The sequence below is a fragment of the Perissodus microlepis genome, chromosome 7, assembly GCF_051167445.1.
Source record: "Perissodus microlepis isolate ML-2025 ecotype Zambia chromosome 7, ASM5116744v1, whole genome shotgun sequence".
Lineage (NCBI taxonomy): Eukaryota > Metazoa > Chordata > Actinopteri > Cichliformes > Cichlidae > Perissodus > Perissodus microlepis.
In genome coordinates, this window is record NC_140467.1 from 20333152 (window position 1) to 20354032 (window position 20881).

Sequence of the window (20881 nt, forward strand, 5' to 3'; positions counted from 1 at the left end):
AAACTATACTTTGAAACACTTTCTTTGCTAAGATGTGTCCAATGAATATTAGGTTACATCTAGAAGACAGTGGGTCTGGCTTCACATTAGAAAAAAGTCTATCAAAAACTCCACTTACCAGCCCGCTTACATACGGTAAGTTGTTTATTTAATCAATGCAAAAGACCGATCTTTATGCTGAGCTGGGGAAACTGTCTCCTGGCAAATTTGGCATATTTAACCAATTGATTTATGACCCAGACCAGAGAATAGTATTTATCTTCTCATCTACAGTAACTCCAGGCAAGAAAGCAAAAGAGCCTATTTGTAGACTGCTTTTAAAAGTTACAAAGAGCATTGTAACAAAGTGCAGTTGCAAATTGTTCCAAGCTCAATTTGGTGGACTACCCTTATCAGTGCTTTGATTTCGTTACACTTGACTGTAATAATACAGTATTGTGGCAGTAGTTTTGCTGTCTCACTTGCTGTGAAGAATAAGCATATTGTGCTTCATACATGACGAACACGTTGAATCCATCCACGTTTCAAACTACAGCCCTGTGCAAAAGTCTTGAGCCGACCCTCATTTTGTTTTATGCTTCTACGAAAATGGGAAATAGCTGCAGCGATTTTGTTGAAATGCGCAAACACAAATGGAAATGCAGTATACAAAGCAAAAACAGTGTTTTCAGTAAGCTTGAAAGTCAGTATTTGATATGACTACCATTATTCACAATCTGAACTCCCTCAAGCAAGCTTTCTTATAATTTCTTTAACCAGTCGTCAGGAATAGTTCTCCAGATTTCTTGAAGGACATTCAAAGCTCTTCTTTGGATGTTTCTGAATTTTGTTCTCTGAAAAAGATGATCCCACACTGCTGTTTTTCTCTTCAGGTATGCTTTTGTTGCATTGCCAGTGTGTTTGGGATCACTGTCATGATGAAGAATGAAGTTGTTGCCAATCAGACATTTTCTGGTTTGCGGGAAGTCTCCCCCCAAAAATTAAGATTAAATAATATAGCATGTTCTTATTGAGGGATTTCTGAAAAATTTAAACGTACAGCTCTGCTATCACTTCTGACATAAATGAAGACAGAAAACGAAACAGCAGTGACGTTTGTAGGGTTACTGAATTTGGGCTAGCTGATATAATGATGTGCCACATGGTGGCTAGCTACACAGCTATGGTTAGCATAATGCAAACACATTGAAGCTGGAGGATGAAACTTTTTTCCATTCAATAAAAGTTAACATGAGGGTTCCTGATGGTTAGGGACAAATGCAATCGCATGGCAGGATGCTGTAAATGGACCAAACTTCAGTCAGGAAAACAACTGAGATAATTGCTGTAGCAATACCAACAATTGAAACCAAAAATTTGAATTCATCACTCCATCACATCTGTTGCCACTGATTTTTAGTCCAGTACTTGTCTAATTTTGCATTCCTTGTCCTTTTCTCTGTGTCTCTTCCTTAAGAATGGTTCTTTGTTGTCTGTCATATGTTGACCTGTCACCTTGAGTTAGCTGCATTTTGTTATAATTAAATGATCGGTGTTAAGTGGCTTAACAAACAAAAAAAACAATGCGCAGCTATAAGTACTGGTCTGACAATGAGTGGCAATAGATTTTATGGAGTGATACATTTTTGGTTCAAAGTTTGGAGCCAGTAGCTAAGGTCTTTGAAAGACCTTGAGAAAACTATTGTTCAAGATCACTTTGAGGAATGGCTCAAGACTTTTGAATAATGCTGTGCGCAGGTCATGATCTTGAATTCCTCCTAAAAGATTTATCCAGGTTTATAGAGAAGTTACGGCTCCCTGGTTTCCACTGTGTACAGATGCTAAGAGACACAGTCACACTGTAAAATTGAATCCCACCTTTGAAGTTCATCTAACCTTTTATTATGTGTTCTGCCACTCATGATTCATGATGAGATCTATATAACAACTGGCATCCTTTTGGTCTCTTGCAGATGAGACGTGGAGAAGTCTACTACATGCACGACAGCACAGAGAGCACCGAGGACAATTTTACACTCTCGCTCTCTGCTTATGACATTGACCGCAGGAGCCTCCCTTTCACCATCTCGGTTACTGTCATACCTGTCAACGACGAGCCCCCGAAACTGACGCGCAACACCGGAACAGAGGTAATACTTTGCTCTTATGAACGTGTGATAGGTGACCAATTCTCCCACATGCTCATCAAGCCAGAAAAGTTAACATATTGAAACTCCCTTATGCTTATAAAGTGTTGTACATTTTACCCGATAACAATTCAAGCTGACCACCAGCTTTCATTCCCTGTGAAAGAGAAAAGAGCACATGTTTATTGCAGTGTTTCAAACATTATTGGAGCAAGTAATTAGATGAAAGTGTATGTATTTGGTCTCTCTGCTGCAGTATGCAGGAAGAGGGACCTAGTTTGACTCGTGCATGCGTGATTGACAGGCTACAGGCATTACCACCTGCTTCAAACTCTGGTCTGATGCTCAAGCCGTGCAAAATATGAAAGAATGACAGATTAATGGCTTTTTAACGGTTGATGAGATTCTGGCGTGCTGAAAGGCGGTCAATTTAGCAGAATTACCCCATAGTGCTTTGTGCTTTAGTCTTCATTTAGTTTGATTTTCCAACAAAATAACAGACAGATCTATCTATCTGTAGAAGCTGATAGATTAATCTTCTCTGAATGAAATGTGTAGGCTTTGCTGACAGTTCTCACATCCATACACTATAGTTTCAGCCGCAGTAACAGTCCAAAATCATGAATCTTGTATGACCTGCATATAAAATGTTCTCCACGCAGTAAGGCAAATGAATGCATGGAATTTGTACATCGAGTCTGAACTATACAGATTTCAGACATGCACCGTCTCCCTAAGAGTATTTGCTTTTTTAATAAAGTGAAAATTCAGAATGTAAGTTGTGCAAAGTCACGTTACAATAGAAGGGCAGTGATTCACCACTGTGTGCCCACTATAAAGCGTCAGGCAGAATTTCAGCTATACATTTCTGAGTATGTGTCTACATTTTCCATTTTGATCCTGTACTGTCACTTTTCTGAGGGGTAAGTTGTGCTTGGGTTCCAAGTGAAATTACAGCATAACGACACAGAAGTTTGATGGACGTGCATATTTGCTTCTCCCCGGCGATTTGGATAATGTTTCACAAGTTGGTAGTGGCAGACTGTCAAAGAACGAAACACCTCCGCACTGAATTCTTAGAACTTTATGTTGTAAGAAGAAAGGTGTATATTTGAATGACTCTGCTGAAGGCTTATAATGAGTTTGTGGCAAGCTTTTAAACTGATTTACGTCAGTCATGAAAGAAACGTTTAGGGGGATGAATAACGTAGATTCTACAGCAGGAGTAGTCACGCAGTCGGAAAAAGTCGACAGTAATCAGCTCACAGAACTGGAAACCAACTGTGTCATTCAGCCCTCCCCGCTCTGCCTGTGGCTCCTCGTCTCCCTGGCAACCCGTATTTTTGGAAAACCAAGATGGTCGATGAGACCGCGGCTTTCTGGCAGAGTGAGGGCAGCATCCAATCCCTGCGACTCCTCTGCTGCGGCTGCAGAATGTAACATAATAATATGTGGATGTCTAACCCGCACAGAGCAAGGGGCTGGCCCAGTGGCACTTGGATTGATTTAGAGCAGGAAGTGTGTGTGTGTGTTCTGTGTGTGTGTAGTGACCTCTGTAGACATGATGACTAACACGACCGTGATCGGGTTCTGCTCAGTCTGATCACATTTGGCCCGGTGTTGCAGGATACAGCTGGTCTTGATTAGAATTTAAACCCTGTCTGTCTTCGTCTGCTTCCGCCTGACTTTGCTGTGTTTCTGTGCAGAAGCGCCTCACTCTACCTGCCAATCTATTTTGCTTTTGCATCTCTCACATTTTACAAGATTACTTTGACTTTGAGTGATAGCCTCATTACCCTCGCTAAGTACTTTTGTTTAATCTCTCATTACGACACAAAGTAGGAGCGAGGGCATGTAGTTAACCTGTATCTCTGAGAGGAATGGGCTGGACGAGGGGAGGAGAAATCGAAATTAAATAGCATTATTCCCGCTGTCAACTTTAGCTCCCGAGTATAGAATTACGATCACACTGGTGGATTTGTACTTAAACATGATGCCTAGGCAGTTTTGGATGCAGCTGCAAACATCTGGCGCCCCTCAGAGTCTCAGACGTTTAGAGGATGATGTTGAGTCACTGGCAAACAAAGTCATTTGCCTATGGCAGCTACTTCATTACTCCCTCAAAATGAAATGCCAGCCATTATCTCCAATCAGATTGAATTTGCGGCCCATCCTCCTAGGTGCTAAATGCATTGATTGTTATATAAACTATCAGTTTGCGAGACCATTTTCAGATTACCTGTCCTAGATTGGCTGTGGTTGAGAATGGGCTAATGTGGCCATCTAGTGTAAAGGACCGGGAATTGCTCTGTAATAGCATCGCTCAGCCTTCTAACAGTGTAAATTCTGTTTGCCATTAGCAAACATATATCTTTTTGTGAAAAAGGTACAGTACACATTTCAGCATTTAATTAGTATCTGATGGATCTTGGACAACACAAGAAAACATTTGAATGGGAAACAGGGAAAAAACTGTTTGTGTACTAAATCCTGCTGGAGACCAACAGGAAAGCTTCTCATGTCAGCCTCTGGAAAACCTTAGTTAAACCTAGTTCCTATAAGAGCTGGCATTTAACAGCAATCTCTTTGTAAAGGTGAATAAATCCTGGGCTTTAGATGACTTGAGAGCTTTTCTTGAGGATGTGTTAGGCTGCTGTCGAGCAAACAGTTTTCAGCATTAACATGATTATTCCCACAGATAATTGCCAGTAGCTTGTCCCCTCAGCTTGAACGATGGGACACCAAATTTGTCTGCAGTGCTGCTCAAAGCTGAGAAATTGTCCAGGTGGGTGGTGCTATTTTCAGCTGACTCATGTCTGCATACTGTACACCGAAGGCTTCTGCGAGAATAGGGCTAAAATAGAGGGGTGGGCATGCACTGAGCAGCTGTCTCATCCATGGTGCAAAGAGGAAAAGTGGGTGTTCTGCCTTAAGGCAATCCACTTGCAAACCTCTCTGATAGAGTCCAGATTTGGCTGGGAATGTTTGGGTTAGTCTGCACTCCCCCACCATCGGTGTGCCCCCAGACAAACTATCAGACTGTGCTTTTTTGCAGGCCGCGAGAAGAAAACTGCCCCAAGGAGAACGAGCTCCTCTAAAGCCCCGTATCACAAGATCTCTGCAGGTTTCTGCAACAGCGAGGATAAAACGCTTTCCTGTTTGTTGTTGTAGGCTGATGTGATAGAGCTGTCGGTTCTACCTAGCACCTACCTAGCGACACATGTTTTTGCTCATCAAGGAACTGGACACATGTAAGCTTATTGTCCGACCTTTTTCTTAGTCCAGAACCTCTATGGTGAAAAGACCAAAAAAAAAAATCACCAGGTCCAGTCACAATCTCAGTCTCTGCAGGGACTTCAGCCAGCAGTGCCAGTGGTGCCACAGTGTGAGATACATGTTTAGTAGATTTTTTTGGCTCAAAATTCATGAAATTCAAGCTGACAGTTTGGGCATTATTCCAAATTTTGCCACATATTTGCTTCAAAACAACCAACTCTGCTCTCCAAGGAGTAGACATATACTCATATAGATGCCTTTGAAGCAATAACTATGTGTAACTTAGACTTTCAAAAACATTTACCATTCAAATAAATTTGGGTTCTCTTTAACCGAGGTGTCGAAACTTCTTTTGAACTACAGATGAACCTGTCGGTGCTAATTCTGTTTGACTGTACACGCACATGTTTCAACGCAGAAATACGCAACACACGGGTAACTTTCACATGAAATGACCCCAGTCTTATTTCCTTTTTATCTGTTGCAAACATAAGTCTTCTTTTATTTCTTGCTTATGTCTCCTTTGTTAATAATAGACTTCTGCATATTCTAAATGCGTTTTTTATTATGCAAGGGACAAATATTGGTCTTTTCTGCCGCTCGACACTGAGATTAGACATATAGACATAGGGCTTTTGTTATGAATGGGACTCTTGATTTATCTTTGACTCAAAGCCTACTTTTCTTTGAGCTCATCACCATTTTTTAAGCGTTATCGTTTGAGAGCAACAAAGACAAAATCTAGCAACAGAAAAAGCAGTAAGTGTATAATGATGGATCACAGCTTTGAACTCTTGATGCAGTCTGGGCTTTGAAAGGGCTTTGATGGAGTGTCAAATTGAGTGGGATGTTATAAGCAGTGGACTGAAAGGCAACTAAATTATAGACTTCATAAAACATTTGTTATATTGCAGAACTCTGGAGGTATGTGAAAAACCAGAAGTGACATAAAGCACTTAAAAAGACAAAAGCTTCAGAACTGAAGATTAAACTTTCTCTGAAAGTGTCTATAATAGGGAAATGGAAGACAATGCGGCCCTGGGGATGTTGATTGCTTGATGAGTCTTAAGGTTTTCCCTCAACATCTATTCCCTGATATTTGCAGCAGCGCCACATTTCTGGAGAATATGGAGAAAAATAGATTCGATTGGCAAATTATTTTGTACACATCTTACTAAAGATGATTTTCTGCCTGTGATTGCTTAAATTCTATTGACAGTCATATTATTTTAATTTGTCCAGTGAACATATGAGCTAGCATGACATCAGTAACAGAAGCCTTTAATGTAAAGTCCAGCAAATGGGAGGACAGGAAGCAAAACTAACCCAGAACATAATAAAAAAAAAAAATTCAAAATAAAAACAGGAAGTTGCCAAAATACACATATTAAACAAAGAGACAAGACCCATATACTTGACATAATTATGTAATGCATATATGGAATTCATTTCTTTATTTAGCAGAATTCATTAGAATGTTTTGTAACGAATATTAAGTGAATATTAATTTAATTTTGTTTTCCAGAAGAAAAGAAAAACACTTTGGGAGATTGTACAGGTACTGAAATTGTTCTGTATTTAAATGGTTATGACCTGTTATTGTAACAAAGTCATAATAAAAGAATCCTTATATATTATTCCCCATAGGCTTACATGTTGTCAATACAAACAACAGCAGTAAAGAACCTAGTTTTAAATACAGCTGTATAGCATTGTTAGCATATAGCTTTCCTATATGCTAAAATGTACCACAAGAGTAAATTGTAAACTTGTATCAGTAACTCTTTGAAACCGAGACACCAACCTGAACAGTACAAATACAAATAAATCTATTTCATGTTAGAATAACAATAAAATCATGACCCAAAACATCATAAAACAGAAACTATTTACAAAAACCATGTAGATGAAGTAAAGACATAAATGAAAACTCAGGACTATTCATAGTAATCCAGCTCACTATTAGTATGTTAAATCAAAAAAGGAATCAACATTTTCAAACTCTGTAACGAATCAAATCCAAACAGTTACCCAAACTAAAATGAGCCCATAAAGGACCCTCCATTGAGAAACACATAAACCCTGGGACCAAACCTAGTAAGCATGCACAGTAAGTATTATACCAGAAGACCTGCTAAACATCTGTAGTCTGCCACATTCAGCGTGAGCATGCTTAAAGCACCACTGCACCCAGTTACACTCTCACAGGCCCTTCATCTTGTTGCAAATAATCCTTTATATTTCATTAAGAGTGTTTCCTACCATAAAGCAGTATTGGTTTTAAATGTGTGAATTTCCTACAGCATAAACTTAACTATTAATTTAGGAGTTTCAGCTGCTATTAGAGTAAAACTAAATCCCACTTTAAGACCTGAAACTGTTTGCGTGCCATGCCTTACTTAAAATATTTGGTGGTGTGTTTTTGAATCCTCATGAAAAAACAGAAGATGTGAAAGCAGTGTAGACACTTTACTAAAAGACTTTAGCACCGTGGCTGTGATAATAGCAGAAAGAGCGGCATCAGTTTTCTCTTTAGACATTGTCCATTAGCAACAGGGTTTCTGATAAACAGCCACCATTAATCTGTACAGAGAAATCGGTCACAGAAGCTGAGCAACTATTTCTTTTTTTTCTCCTTTGGTGGTATCCTCATTAGAAAAGAATCCCATCGAGATAGTTTGTCTTATTTTTTTTATTTTATTTTTTACCAAAACACTCTCCAGGATTTGGCTGTGTTCTTGTCAGTGTGTCTTAATCTGCACTTCCACCCAGAAATTCATACCGAGACTTTATCTGACACTGACAGACAGATTTGAAAAACCAGGTCCAGTCAGATGTGTCCAGTCTCCTTCTACTACGGATAATTTTTTTTTATTAAGAGACGCTGTTTAGCTCACTGAAATTTGTAATTACAGAATTGAATCAGTTAAAGTAAGTGATCCTTGCGTTACTGAATGATTTTCGTTTTAGGAGGAAATGCATATCTGGTTTGACCTCACGTATTAAACAGTGATCACATGTTCTGTTTTGTCCTCAGAGGGCAATAATTGTGTCCTCCCCAGTTCGATTACCAGTTTCTGGTCACTGAGTCTGTGCTTTGTTAGGATCTGTCGCTTTCTGTCTCCCACTGACTGACACTTACCACATTAACATCTACCACTGAAGTGTCCTCTTTTCCTCTGCCCAGAGGCTTTCTGGTCTTTATCCCGGGTCTGTAAAAAGAGGGAGTGTGGTATTGAAGGGTGAGTGGCTTTCTAGATCGATATTTACTTCTCACTGCAAGGTACCCTAAGCACACTCTCCCAACTGATTCCAGCTATTTAAGAATGTCTTTCTAGAGATCTGGCCCATTTCTTTCAATTAATGCTCTTTTCAGCCATCCGACCATTAGAAGTCCATTAAGGGCCCTCCACCTAGGGAGAGTCATTCAGTCTGCACTGCTGTGTTCCATCTTCTGATAACAGGCGTGTGTAGACTGCCATGGAGAAATAATTAACCTTTTAAATTCTTACTTTGGAGCTGGCTGCTTTATGTTTCACGGATAGGCTGGGTTTTCTTTTTGTACTTACCATCGATCTATCTATCTATCTATCTATCTATCTATCTATCTATCTATCTATCTATCTATCTCTCTGTCTGTCTGTCTGTCTGTCTGTCTCTTATTTTTATTTGTTATTTATGTATGTATTTTCATATATTAAATAAAATACTGCACAAAATATCATGATACTGTATTGATGTTTTTCCCCGACCCCTAAAGTATCTTTAACTGTGTTTCTCTCTCCTGTTGTCTTTGGTATTTCACAGGTTTTTGCTGGTGAGGAAGCTGATATCACCTCCAGCATGCTGAGCACTGAGGACGCTGACACTCCCGCAGAGGAACTGGTTTACAACGTTGAAATGCCGATCAATGGGAGGGTTGCACTGAAAGAGGTGCCTGATGATGAGATCCTAAATTTTACGCAGGCTCACGTAAACAAAGGCGAGGTCGTCTTCGTCCACGAGGGTGAGATCATTAGAATTAGAGGTTAAGTGCTCGATCACGCTGTATCTCCGCTGACACGCTGATTACTCTGTGACCTTTATCTGCGTCTACCTCAGAGTGTTGCTAACACGACGAGCTTAAACACAGGTCTTTATGTTTCTCCAAGCAGAAATCTCAATAAACTTGTAATGTAATCAGAATGTCACTGGTATTGATCAATAGGCCAATTAAACCCTAGAGATATACTGCGGCTAGGTTGTAAAAAAAATAATTAAATAAGTAGTACATGTAATATTTATTTGTACCTTACTGTGACAAATACGTGGTGTTTTTTTACGTTCTAACAAGGCAATAAAGGTGTAGCAAGCTTTAAACAATGTTCCGCCTTTTCAAGTGTAAAGACAATAAAGTTTCAGTGAGACAAAAAAAGGGGCACAAACAAACAAAAGCAGATTCAAAGCTCGAACTTAACAAGTGACCCGTTAAAACTGTGCAATCTGTTCTGCTCCAGGTGAGGATTCTGGCAGCTTCAGTTTCACAGTGACAGACGGCGAGCACACGTCTCCTCTCTACAAATTTGTCGTCACAGCCAGGCCGCACACCATCACCATGGTAACGCAGGCGAACCTCATGGTATTTCCAGGTAAGATGCCAAAAAAAAAAAAAAACCCTTCTGAAGATGACAATGATAGAAAGATAACCATGATGATGAATGCGCAGTCACGCACACAGTATAGTTATTACGACGACAACATTTATTTTAAGAACTGGTTGTTAGTCAGGCTTATAACACACAGAATAAAAGTGTGTGCAAAACTTATTTAAGGTGTAATACGCAGGATGTTCCTAAAAAACAACATTTTTCAATTATGAACTTCTGAGGTGTAATCTCTTACTTTTTTCATGTTTTACTGTTTGGGATGCTTCTGGGCTTACACTCTTTAGGAAGCGTGTGGGTGGGTGTGTATCCCTCAGCCAGTAACAGCTTGCTGGGTCCATGCTATTTCCATTTCCTTTGCCTTCCTGTCTGTGTTAAATTCATTTTACATCATGGGCCACATATGATTGATCTTAAGTGGATCAAGCCAGTGAAACACCCCTTTCTGTCAGTATAAAGAAGTTCATCAGTGCATTTAATCCGTGAGACATTGCAGTTTCAACAATACAGTTTACAGTTTTTATACATGACAAAAAAATGCTGCTGTAGTAGGTTATTTGTGCTCAAATCGTAAGAAATAAAGTTGTCGATTCAATTTAATTCAATTCAATTCAATTTTATTTATATAGTGCCAAATCACAACAAAAGTCACCTCAAGGCGCTTCATAATAGCAGACTGGAAAAAACAGGAACGTTTCTGTCATGGCATTGTTTTTTTGTTACTTAATTACTTTGGTGTAGTATGAATCGCTTGGCTCTAAAAACATCTGACAATACAGTTAAGAGTCCAAAATGTATACTCTTTCACATTTTCCACATTCGTCCAGTGGGCCTTATGGGAGTCTTTGCTGAGCCGATTCTGGCCCCCGGGCCTCATGTTTGACACCCCTTCTATAAGGTCTGTTTTTAACCAACAGCAGACTGAGCTGCACACATACACAGAGCAGAGAGGCTACAGGAGTAGTCATGATGATTTGTGAACATTAAAATCCAGAAATATGGCACCTTTCTCCTTTGTTTGTGCTTCTGAGCAGATGAAACAATCAGACGATAGTGTATTTAAAACGTGGCTCCATCTGACACATTTCATGCTCTCCGCATCAGGAAGCTCATCTGCCCTGTGCATGAGTTAAAGTAACCTCTAAAGTTTGGGGCTGTAATTTCACAAGCTAAACTAGACTGCAAAGAGGCCACATTCAGTAGAGTCATCAGCACTCATCAGAGGACCGCCTGTCTATGTGTGTGTGTGTTTGTCTTTTCACAGGAACAAGGCAGCCCATCACAAGCGCCAATGTGGGGGCTGTAACCAGTGGGGATGGAAATGAGATAAGCTACTCGCTTTTCCGCCCGCCTCGTTTGGGAAGACTCATCCTGGCCAATGACAGGAACCAGTACGAGGAAATTAGTCAATTCTCACAATCACAGGTGATTGCTTTTTCTGCGGGAGCTGCGAAATATGCATTTCTGGCATATGTTTCCTTTAGGAGACATTTAACACGTTTTCCTTTCTGTTTATCAGAAGTTGTAAATGATTTTATGTTAGCAGGGAGATATAGATCGACGTAATAAACCATGAAATGAAATTGAAACAAAAATGTACGTTAGATCCTTTAATGTTAGCTTCTTTTAATAATTACTTCTAGAGTTTCGGGGTTCAGTGAAAATATGTATTTCTGTTCTTTTTTCCAGAGTAAATCCTCTTTACTTTGAGATTTAACATCACTATTAATAGCAGGTCCGCGTGTCTAAGAAGTGACAGCTGTAAAAGGCACGTCACTCATCTGTTGCACAGACCATCAAGCGCACATGGGAGATATAAGACATAAAACTGCTTCCATGCGTGTAAGACAGCTAATCCTATCAGCACAAGCTGACAGCACAGGATCAACTTGTGCTGTTTTATGTACAGTTTTATTTCCTCTGCATACGCCCATACCTTTTTGACATGATAGAAAATGTCTTCTTGCTGTATTAAATGTTCTCAGACAATCAATAGTGCTGATTTTCGGTGTTGTTTTTGCTTCCTGAAAACCAGCCTCTTGTACAGCCCTCTGATTACTGGCACTAAACGTTTCAGTTTGTACTTTGGCTCCAAGGAACAAATTAGTGGTGTCGGTTGCTGTTAACCAAGCAACAATGCTGTCCAGTTTTAGCAAATGTTCAAACAAGATTTGAGAACACCTCTTCTGCCACACCAGCCCTCTGTCCTCCTTCACTCCATCCATGAATGGTATCCTTTTTTTCCTCCTGTCTGTTCAACATCCTTTGTCCAGTAAATCTACTATCCCTCTTCTCCACCTCAGGATTCCCGATCTAACTTTATCTCCAAAGGTTTATTTGGACTGTTTTGGGGAGAATTTAATAACGCTCTTCCAAAAAGTTGATTCTGTTCAACTGGACGTAGCATTTAATAATGCTCTTTTTAGATATTTATGAATGAATATGAAGATAACTTTGCAATCCACATTCCTTTCTCTCATCCTATGTTCCCTATCAGCATCTTCACAGATCCAGATAGGGAATGATTTGTAAATGTATATGTATTTTTTGTAAAATTAATTGTAATCTACTACTTAAATATGAAGCATATTTATGATGATAGCAATAACTGTATTTTCATAAGGAAAGCAACTCAAAAGTTATTAGCCCTGAAAGTCATGAATGATGTGCTTTACTGTCTAATGCTGTCTAAACTCCCTTTTTTGTTTGTTCCATGTTCATGTGTGTAACTGCAGTTTGTTGAATCTGAATGTATTTTTCTTTCAAACTGACAACATGTGAAGCATGAACATTTCTTTCCCACCAGGGGGCATCATTGCTAGTGATGTCTCACTGGTATTAGGAGTTTTTGTTTCTTTGATATCATTTTAATCCTTTTAATATTGTTTGAAGAGTGGGTGTGTGCAGCTTTGCTCTGCCTGTACCTTTATGACTGTTAAGTGTACATGCAATGGGCAGAGATGGAAAGGGCAGAAAGTAAGGATTTCTGAGTATAATAAAATCTCTTTGGCTTTTTGTGGCTAAAACCAATTTGGCAACACCCTTCATCAGGGTGGGGTTCTTGATTCCAAAGAGCTCCGCTGTTCCATAACCACGTATATGTTTATTTGTCTAGCATTATTGTTATTATATAACCAAATATTCAGATTACAAAAAATAAAGAATATTGAAACTTTACTGATGCTAGTTTTAGCTTTTAATGGCTTTGGTTTAGGATTATGAGGCACACAGCGTCGATAGTTTAGCAGCGCCACACGTGCAGCTGTGTTCATTTCCATTCTTGACATCTGACCATGCTTGGACGAGCATGAGAACAAATTCTTTCCCCGAAAACTGCTCCTTTTGGACTGTGACAGAAAATCTAACACGTCGTCAAGCCAAAAGCATTTGATGATTTGACTTATTCGGCAGCGTGTGTTTGCTTTTTTCCTGCATGCAGAAATTCATATGTGCACCTTTCTGTGTTTGTTTGAGGGAGAGAGAGAGAAGAAGCAACAGTGACTTCAGGCAATCCAGCTGAGCTGAGCCAAACCACTGCTCCAAATAAAAATATCTTACCGAGCTAAAATACCAGTCTTTGCCTATAAAGTTAGTCAAGCAAACAAGTGACTGACTGCAGTGAGCCACATGTCAGATAATGAATCCTCGATATTTCTATCAGATTCTACAAAAGTTAGTTGGAATGAAATAAATAAATAAAATATCTGCTAAAATAAAACTTGCTTTGAAGTGATCGCCAAATTAAGAAATGATTTTATTTGAAACAACTTACCACCTTCTGTTTTCGCTTCCTCTGATGCACAGCTGGAGTCAGGAATGGTCTACTATGAGCACCAGCTACCCGAGGAACCATTCTGGGCAGTGAAGGACTCCATCGAGCTCTCGTCCCAGTCAGCATCAGACGTCCATCACATCCTGCCCATAACCGTGTCTTATTATGCTGCTCACAGCAACATCTCCTCACAGCTGTGGAGGAACAAAGGTAAATGATGAAATGAGGGACATATGCAACACTTTCAATTAAGTAAATTGCATGTTTTTTTTCACAGGCCACACTGATAAATGAGAGCCTGCCTAAATGATCACTCTGGTACTTACCAAAAGCATACATATTATGAATACATGTGCACAGATGTTAGGAAGCAGAGATGAGAGTCTGCGTCTGTGAAGCACCATTAGAAGACTCCAGGGAAGTCATTATTCAAACAGACATTTCAAGTATTTTTCTGTTAGTTAGCTGAGTTTATCCTTACCACACATTGTTGTATGCTGTAAAAGTAAAAAGGGTTTCTTTGTGTGTTTGAGTGCAGAGCGTTCCTGCAGCACTTTAAAATAGTTTTTGTCTTTTTTATTGTATCCTGGAGCTGGCATTTTGCAAAGTGTTGTAAGAGTCTCTGAATATGTTGGTGAATACAGTGCAATGCTGTAATTGCTGATATCTTTGGAGAGAGCACAAAGATTCAAATAATGTGGATCAGTGATGATTTGAATGCAACTTGTCATTCTCACACTTTACATATAAATGTTTAGTGATACATTTCAAAAAAGAGATGCTATTTCTAGGATATGTTGTTTGTTTTTGGTTAAAAAATTCAAATCAAAACTGTGCTCAGACGTTTTGGAAAAATACTGTAATTCACCCAGCAACCACGCGTTTGTTACTGAGTAGGGAAGAAAAAAAGTTCTATTTCTGGTGAATGTGCTGGAGAGTTGCAGCTTGTTCTTCATTTTAGATTCTCTTCCTTATTCTTTACAGTAATTTACTATTAAGAGTCTGAAGTCACAAAGGGACCTGTCAGCCCTACTTCTGTTGCTGCCAAAACAACAAGCCCCTACTCCATCTGTCTCTCCAAATGTATTCCAGATTCAATCTCCTGCATAATTAAATATCAACAGGAGACAGACAAAAATAAATAGTAGGTATCTTTGGGGGAAAAAACAACTGGATTCAATTTAACATTTCTCTTCCTTTGTGTTTTTTCTGCTTAGGTCTGGATATTGTGCAGGGCCACAGAAAAACCATCGATGATTCAATTCTTGATGCTTCCAACCTTCTGGCTAGCCTACCAGAAGAAAACCGAGGCGAAGTGGATGTCATTTTTGAAATTAAGCGTTTCCCCGGTCGTGGTCGTATCATGCTGGATGGTCAGGACCTGCCCCGTAATACCCCGTCCTTCATGCAAGAAGATGTCATTCAAGGAAAGGTGGAGTATGTCCATGATGATCTGGCAGACTCGTCTGACAGCTTTGCTTTCAGAGCCCGTCTTAAGTCTGAGGGCCATAGTTTGGCCTCACCTGCTAAGTCTGTGGTCCTGGAGGAAGTCTTTAACATCTCAATCAAACGGAGGGGCTCAGACCCCCCTGAACTAGTCACTACAGAAACACTCTTTGAGGTTCTTCAAGGCTCCATGACCCTCTTGACCCAGAGACAACTTAACACTCATGATGAGGACAGTCCTCCAGATGAGGTGCACTTCAAGGTGACCAAAGCACCTAGCAATGGTCGACTAGTTGACTCAGGCACAATGGAGGCAATCTCTGAATTCACACAAGAGATGGTCAATCGTGGAGAGGTGGGCTTCTACAGTGACAACAGCCTTGTAGATAGCGTCATGGAATTCGTAGTATCAGATGGAGAACACCAAACCGAAGCATACATGCTGCACATCGTCGTACTGGCCCACACCCTGCTTCTTGACATAGCCCCTGAGATCAAGGTGAAGCAGGGCAATGATGAGACCTTAGTGACCGAAGAGATGTTGAAGGTCAGCACTGGTGGCCCTATTGAGGAGGACATCCTTTATAAAATCACAAGTGCTCCCAAGTACGCCGCTGTCATGGTAGACCGGCAGCCTACATCTGCTTTTACCCAGAAACTGATTAAAGAAGGCCGAGTCAGTGTCCGCTTTGTCAAGTCCACTTCACCCCGAGACAGTGTTTCATTTACAGCCCGCAGCCGGGCTGCTAACATTTCCTCTGTCCTCAACATCACTGTGCAACCTCTGGCCAACATTGCTCGGGATCCTCTCTTACCCCAGGGTGCGCTTGTCCAACTGGATAAAAAGCTTCTAGATGCAACTCCCCTCGCCAACAAGACCAAAGTTACCCCAACGTTCACTGTCATCCAGCAACCGAGAGGTGCTCGGTTTGTAAAGTCTGGAGGCCCAAACGCAGGTGACTCAGTGAAGTCGTTCAGCCAAAAGGACCTGGATGAGGGTCGTGTAGCTATGGAAATCTTAAATGGCTCTTCTGGATCACCTAGTGGTGCCACTCAGGATGAGGCTCGCTTCCTGCTCAAAGCTCACGGGGTCCCTCCTGCAGAATGTGTGCTTTCCTTCCAAACCGGCCCCTACAATGCCTCTGGAATTTACCCTGTCACTCTGTTGAGGATTCCCTCCAAAGACATTGATCATCTTCCTGGGATCCCTCAAGTCACTCCAGTTAGTCCTCTCTGGCCCCACGGAGATGCCACTACAGCTTCTGGATCTGGCTCATATGGAAGACCACAAGCTGCCAAGCGCAGTAACATCTGGCCTATTATCATCCCTATCATGGTAATCCTCATTCTCTTGCTACTGGCGGCTGTCTTGGCCTACTATCTGATTCGCAAAAACAAGACGGGTAAGCACAATGTCCAGACGGCAGCATCCAAGCCCAAAAACGGCGAGGTGGCCACCACAGAGACCTTTCGCAAAACTGACCCAGCCAATAACATCCCAATGTCCAAGATGGACTCCAAAGACGCAGACCCTGAGCTGTTGCAGCACTGTCGGACAACAAACCCGGCCTTGAAAAAGAACCAGTACTGGGTCTGAAGCACTCTGAGATCGGACACAGAGGGAGTGTTGGGAAGTCTCCTCAAATCATTCCTCTCAGTATTAAAAGCAGCAGTTTATACGAGGCTAATTTTGTTTAAGCCCTTTACTCAACTCAGCATAACTCTGGACAGATTCTCAGGCAATGAAACACTGAATACTTATTGGCAAAGAAAGAGGCAGTTTCTTATCTACAGAGGCTCAGGCCATGTCTATTTATTTTAGTTTTATCATTCCTCTTTGTCACAGGTCGCACGTTAAGACATAAACATGCCATATGTTTGCAAAGAAGTATTTAGGTTGTGCTCTGTCTGTGTATTCCATATTTATCGTAAGCTGACATTATTCAGTGACCGGTTAGAAATTTTCAATTCCCAGATTTGGACAGATTTATTTTCTTGGTTCAGGAAAGCTAAACGTGTTCGGTGATGAATATGAAATGAAATGTAATATTTTCAAGAAGATGGAAAACTGCCTCTTTGTTTTAATTGTTTAAAGGTCCTTGCATCTCAGGGCTAAATCTAGTTTAAAGGCCAACACGCCTTCATTCACTTTCTTACTGAAAAAGACAGATAAAAAGACTGATACCATTTTGCTACATCGCATGTCAATGATCAAAGCATGAACTAAAGCTAAAGTCTCGAGTTTCATCTCATTTTTAGTCTTTATGCTAAGTTAGGAAAAGCTAAGCTAATGGTCTACTTGCTGTACTGAATACACAAATAAAAAGGCTGTACCAAGCTTTCCATCTAGTGACTGAATACACGTGTTTCCCTAAAATGCAGAACTTTAATCTCATCGTGATTTGATTTGACTTTAATTTTACAGAGAAAGGACGCTTATTTTAAAAAAAAAATATATATATATATATATATATATATATATATATAATCAAACCCTTGTTGTGACAGCGTGCACAAAATGAACTGGATTTAGCTCTGAGTCACGCCACCATCTGCCATATGTTATAGTTTCTAAATGCTTCCAAAATACTTGTAAATATTTACTGGACTGGCACAGCACTGACCGCATAAATACACACTACACAGTCTGTAGACCGCAGGCAGGACGTTATTTCAGTGATGCTGGACTTTAAGACATCCGCATTGGCCGACAGGCGGGCGTGAGGTCATCTCAGAATGAGATGTTTCCAGTTCCTGGGTTTGCAATTATGAAATGAATAAAATATTGGCTATAATAATAATTGGGACTGTACTGGGATGTGAATAATAAATATAACAATCCACTTGTTAGGTTATGCTGATTAAAGAGGTAACTGACAGGAGGTCTTTGGAAGCTAGTTTCACTTTTAAGCATTCCACATGTAAGTGGAATACATAGAAGTTATTTTCAACTTTTATCTATAAATATATATATATGTATGCTAAAACTAAGAGGAGTGCTATTGTAAATTGGAAACTTCTTTTTAATGTGCATTTTTTTGGTCACTCTAACCTGTGACGCTTATCTTTTTTAAGGTAAATGAAACACAGCAAGGGGAAGTGAAAGTGCACAATAAAAAATACTGGATACAACTTTTGATCTACTAAAAAAAGGAAAGGAAAAAAAAGACTTAAACAACTTATTTTCTTAAAACTGTTTGATTATTTGCTGTACATTTTTCCTCATGCTGTCTACCAATGACAGCTTTGTTTTTCTAGTCATATACTGAATATACAGTGGAGTATTCTTCTTCTATTGATCGTCTATTTTTGTAGCGTACTGAGTAAATGAAAAGTTAGTTTCCCTCCTGCAGCATCTTTTCTTGTTTTATGTGTAAATATTGTGATTTAGAGTACAGTTTTGGGCCCAATTAACATTTTGAAATCTAAACCCGTGGACCACTTTATTTACACTGTGAGATTTATTCCAGTCCGGTAAAAGACTTCAGCCTTTGATTCTTTTACACTTTTACAAAGCTCTCACACACATACTGTGGGGTGATATTTGTCCCATGCTTTCATAATACTTTGAGGTCAAAAAACACTGAAAAAAAATAGGCACAGCTGTTGCAGTGGGATGGATAGATTTCACAGATATAACCAATAAAGTGGCAAGGGGAGAGTGTATATCATGTTTTGCATCATAAGGTATTCTGTATGTACATGTAACTACATTCAGCTAGACTGAAATGATATAGATATGACGTGTGCGTGCGTGTGTGTGTGTGTGTGTGTGTGTGTGTGTGTGTGTGTGTGTGTGTGTGTGTGTGTGTGTGTGTGTGTGTGTGTGTGTGTGTTTGTGCAGGTGCCCGTCACTTCTCTGTTTCCTGCTTACTGCAGGTTTCATCACCACCTCCTCTCCTCATTCATTATTTATTATTTCTGTCATTCCCCACGCATCAATTCATATTCAGGCTACGTGTATTTTGTCAGAGATGAAACTTATCTGTAAACTGCAGGTGCATTTACGACAATAAATAGCACTATTAGGAGAAAACTTGTTTCTGGAACAGTAGAAATGTCCTTTAAAGCCTCAGTATGTCTCGGACTTTGTTCTCAGTACTAATGGAAATAAAATGTTTGCGCAACAAAACCTGTGTTCGTTAATCTGTCTGACTTTTATAAGTGCCAAGACTGCAAAATACAGTTACCAGTAACCCCACTTCTTACATGCTTTAGTTAATATTTAGTTAACGTTAATATTAAGTTAGTGCTTATTACACTCTTGGACACAATACTGGATCACTGGGCTCTAAGCTGAACCATAAAGCAAAACTATAAACATAAATGTTTATGACAGATGTTTCTGCATTTCAGAAGTGAGCCGTTTAAATTTCATTTTGGCCAACCAGACTCTGCTGCATGCTGGAATAGAGGAAGTCTGCACTTTCCCACTAAGTAGTTTGCCATTTATAAATGTGAAATCAAATCATCCTGCGTTGCTGCTCATGTGCTTGTTTTGATATTTACAGGCATAAACAAAGTGATTTCTACAAAGAGACTTTATTTTTAACGAGATTACTCCAGAGAGAAGTTCCTTGACTGATCCCTTATATGTTGTTGTGATTTGGCCCATATAAATAAAATTGAATTGAAATGTTTCCCTTTTTGGCCACCAGGTGGCGTTAGGGTGCAGGTGGCCAGTGTGGAGGGCTGAAGTGTTCCTGAATTTGTGAGCTCACATTCAAAAGCTCACTCTGTCTCCATCCGTCACTCTTTCCAGTGAATGGCCTTTGCATTCATGCTTTCTCCGAGCTCCTTACGTTTCATGTGCTCTGCTGTCTTCTCCCGGCTTCTCATTGGTCCGCTGCAGCTCGGATTCGAGCTCACGTCACGCAGGTTTCATAAGCTACCTGGCACAGCTGTTCCTCCACATGTGTGTGCTTAGGTCATAACTCAGAGTAGCGCCGCGCATGACAAGTCGCGCGCTCTGGCAAGATAAATGTATTTTTTTAAAGGAATACAGAAAAAAATGAGGACTGCTAAAGAACTTCCCCAAAACCGAAAGAAGTTTAGAAAACAAACTTGAAGAAACTGAAAATGAAATGATGAAAAGGAATCTGGATTTGTGTGTGTGTGTCGAGCCAACCCCTAAGTTCAAACTGGGGTATGTGCTGCCCTGTAGTGTTGATAACAAACTTGTTGGAGAAGGAATTTTAGTTCTGGCACCAAAAAGGTTGCGGTGTTGTAGATCTCAGCACTGCTGCCAAAACACGCAAACCCTCTTTGTGGGAGAAATCATTTCCTTCTCCTGATGCTAAGTGGACACCACCCACAGATCTGATTGTATCTCAGCAGAGGCTGTTTCTCTGTAACCACAGGATCCCCTCTTCCTGCTTCGCAATCTTTATCTTAACCTAAAGATGTTTCTTAAAGCAGTTTCTTAAAGTTTTGACCAGGTTGAAGAAAGTAAGCCAACAATTGCTTGGTTTGGAACAAGCTGGCTCCTCCTCCCTCCCAAAAGCCCAACAAGAATGAAAACACATGAAGGAGGGAGGAAGGCGTTACCATTCTTGAGATACCATTAAAAAAAGAAAAGAAATGCTTGAAGTTCAACTGCGATTTCACGGGGCTAGAAA

General features: G+C 40.1%; 1 protein-coding gene across 1 annotated transcript in view; it reads left to right on the plus strand.

Moving 5' to 3' along the window:
• Nucleotides 1-19740, plus strand: part of cspg4 (chondroitin sulfate proteoglycan 4) — a 74480-nt gene extending 54740 nt beyond the window's left edge. The window contains exons 6-11 of the mRNA XM_084934031.1: nucleotides 1953-2129; nucleotides 9210-9408; nucleotides 9899-10030; nucleotides 11310-11470; nucleotides 13850-14027; nucleotides 15035-19740. Of these exons, the coding sequence (XP_084790157.1) occupies nucleotides 1953-2129; nucleotides 9210-9408; nucleotides 9899-10030; nucleotides 11310-11470; nucleotides 13850-14027; nucleotides 15035-16860 (2673 nt within the window). The 3' untranslated portion in view covers nucleotides 16861-19740. The remainder of the gene's footprint in view (nucleotides 1-1952; nucleotides 2130-9209; nucleotides 9409-9898; nucleotides 10031-11309; nucleotides 11471-13849; nucleotides 14028-15034) is intronic.
• The last annotated feature ends 1141 nt before the right edge of the window (nucleotides 19741-20881 follow it).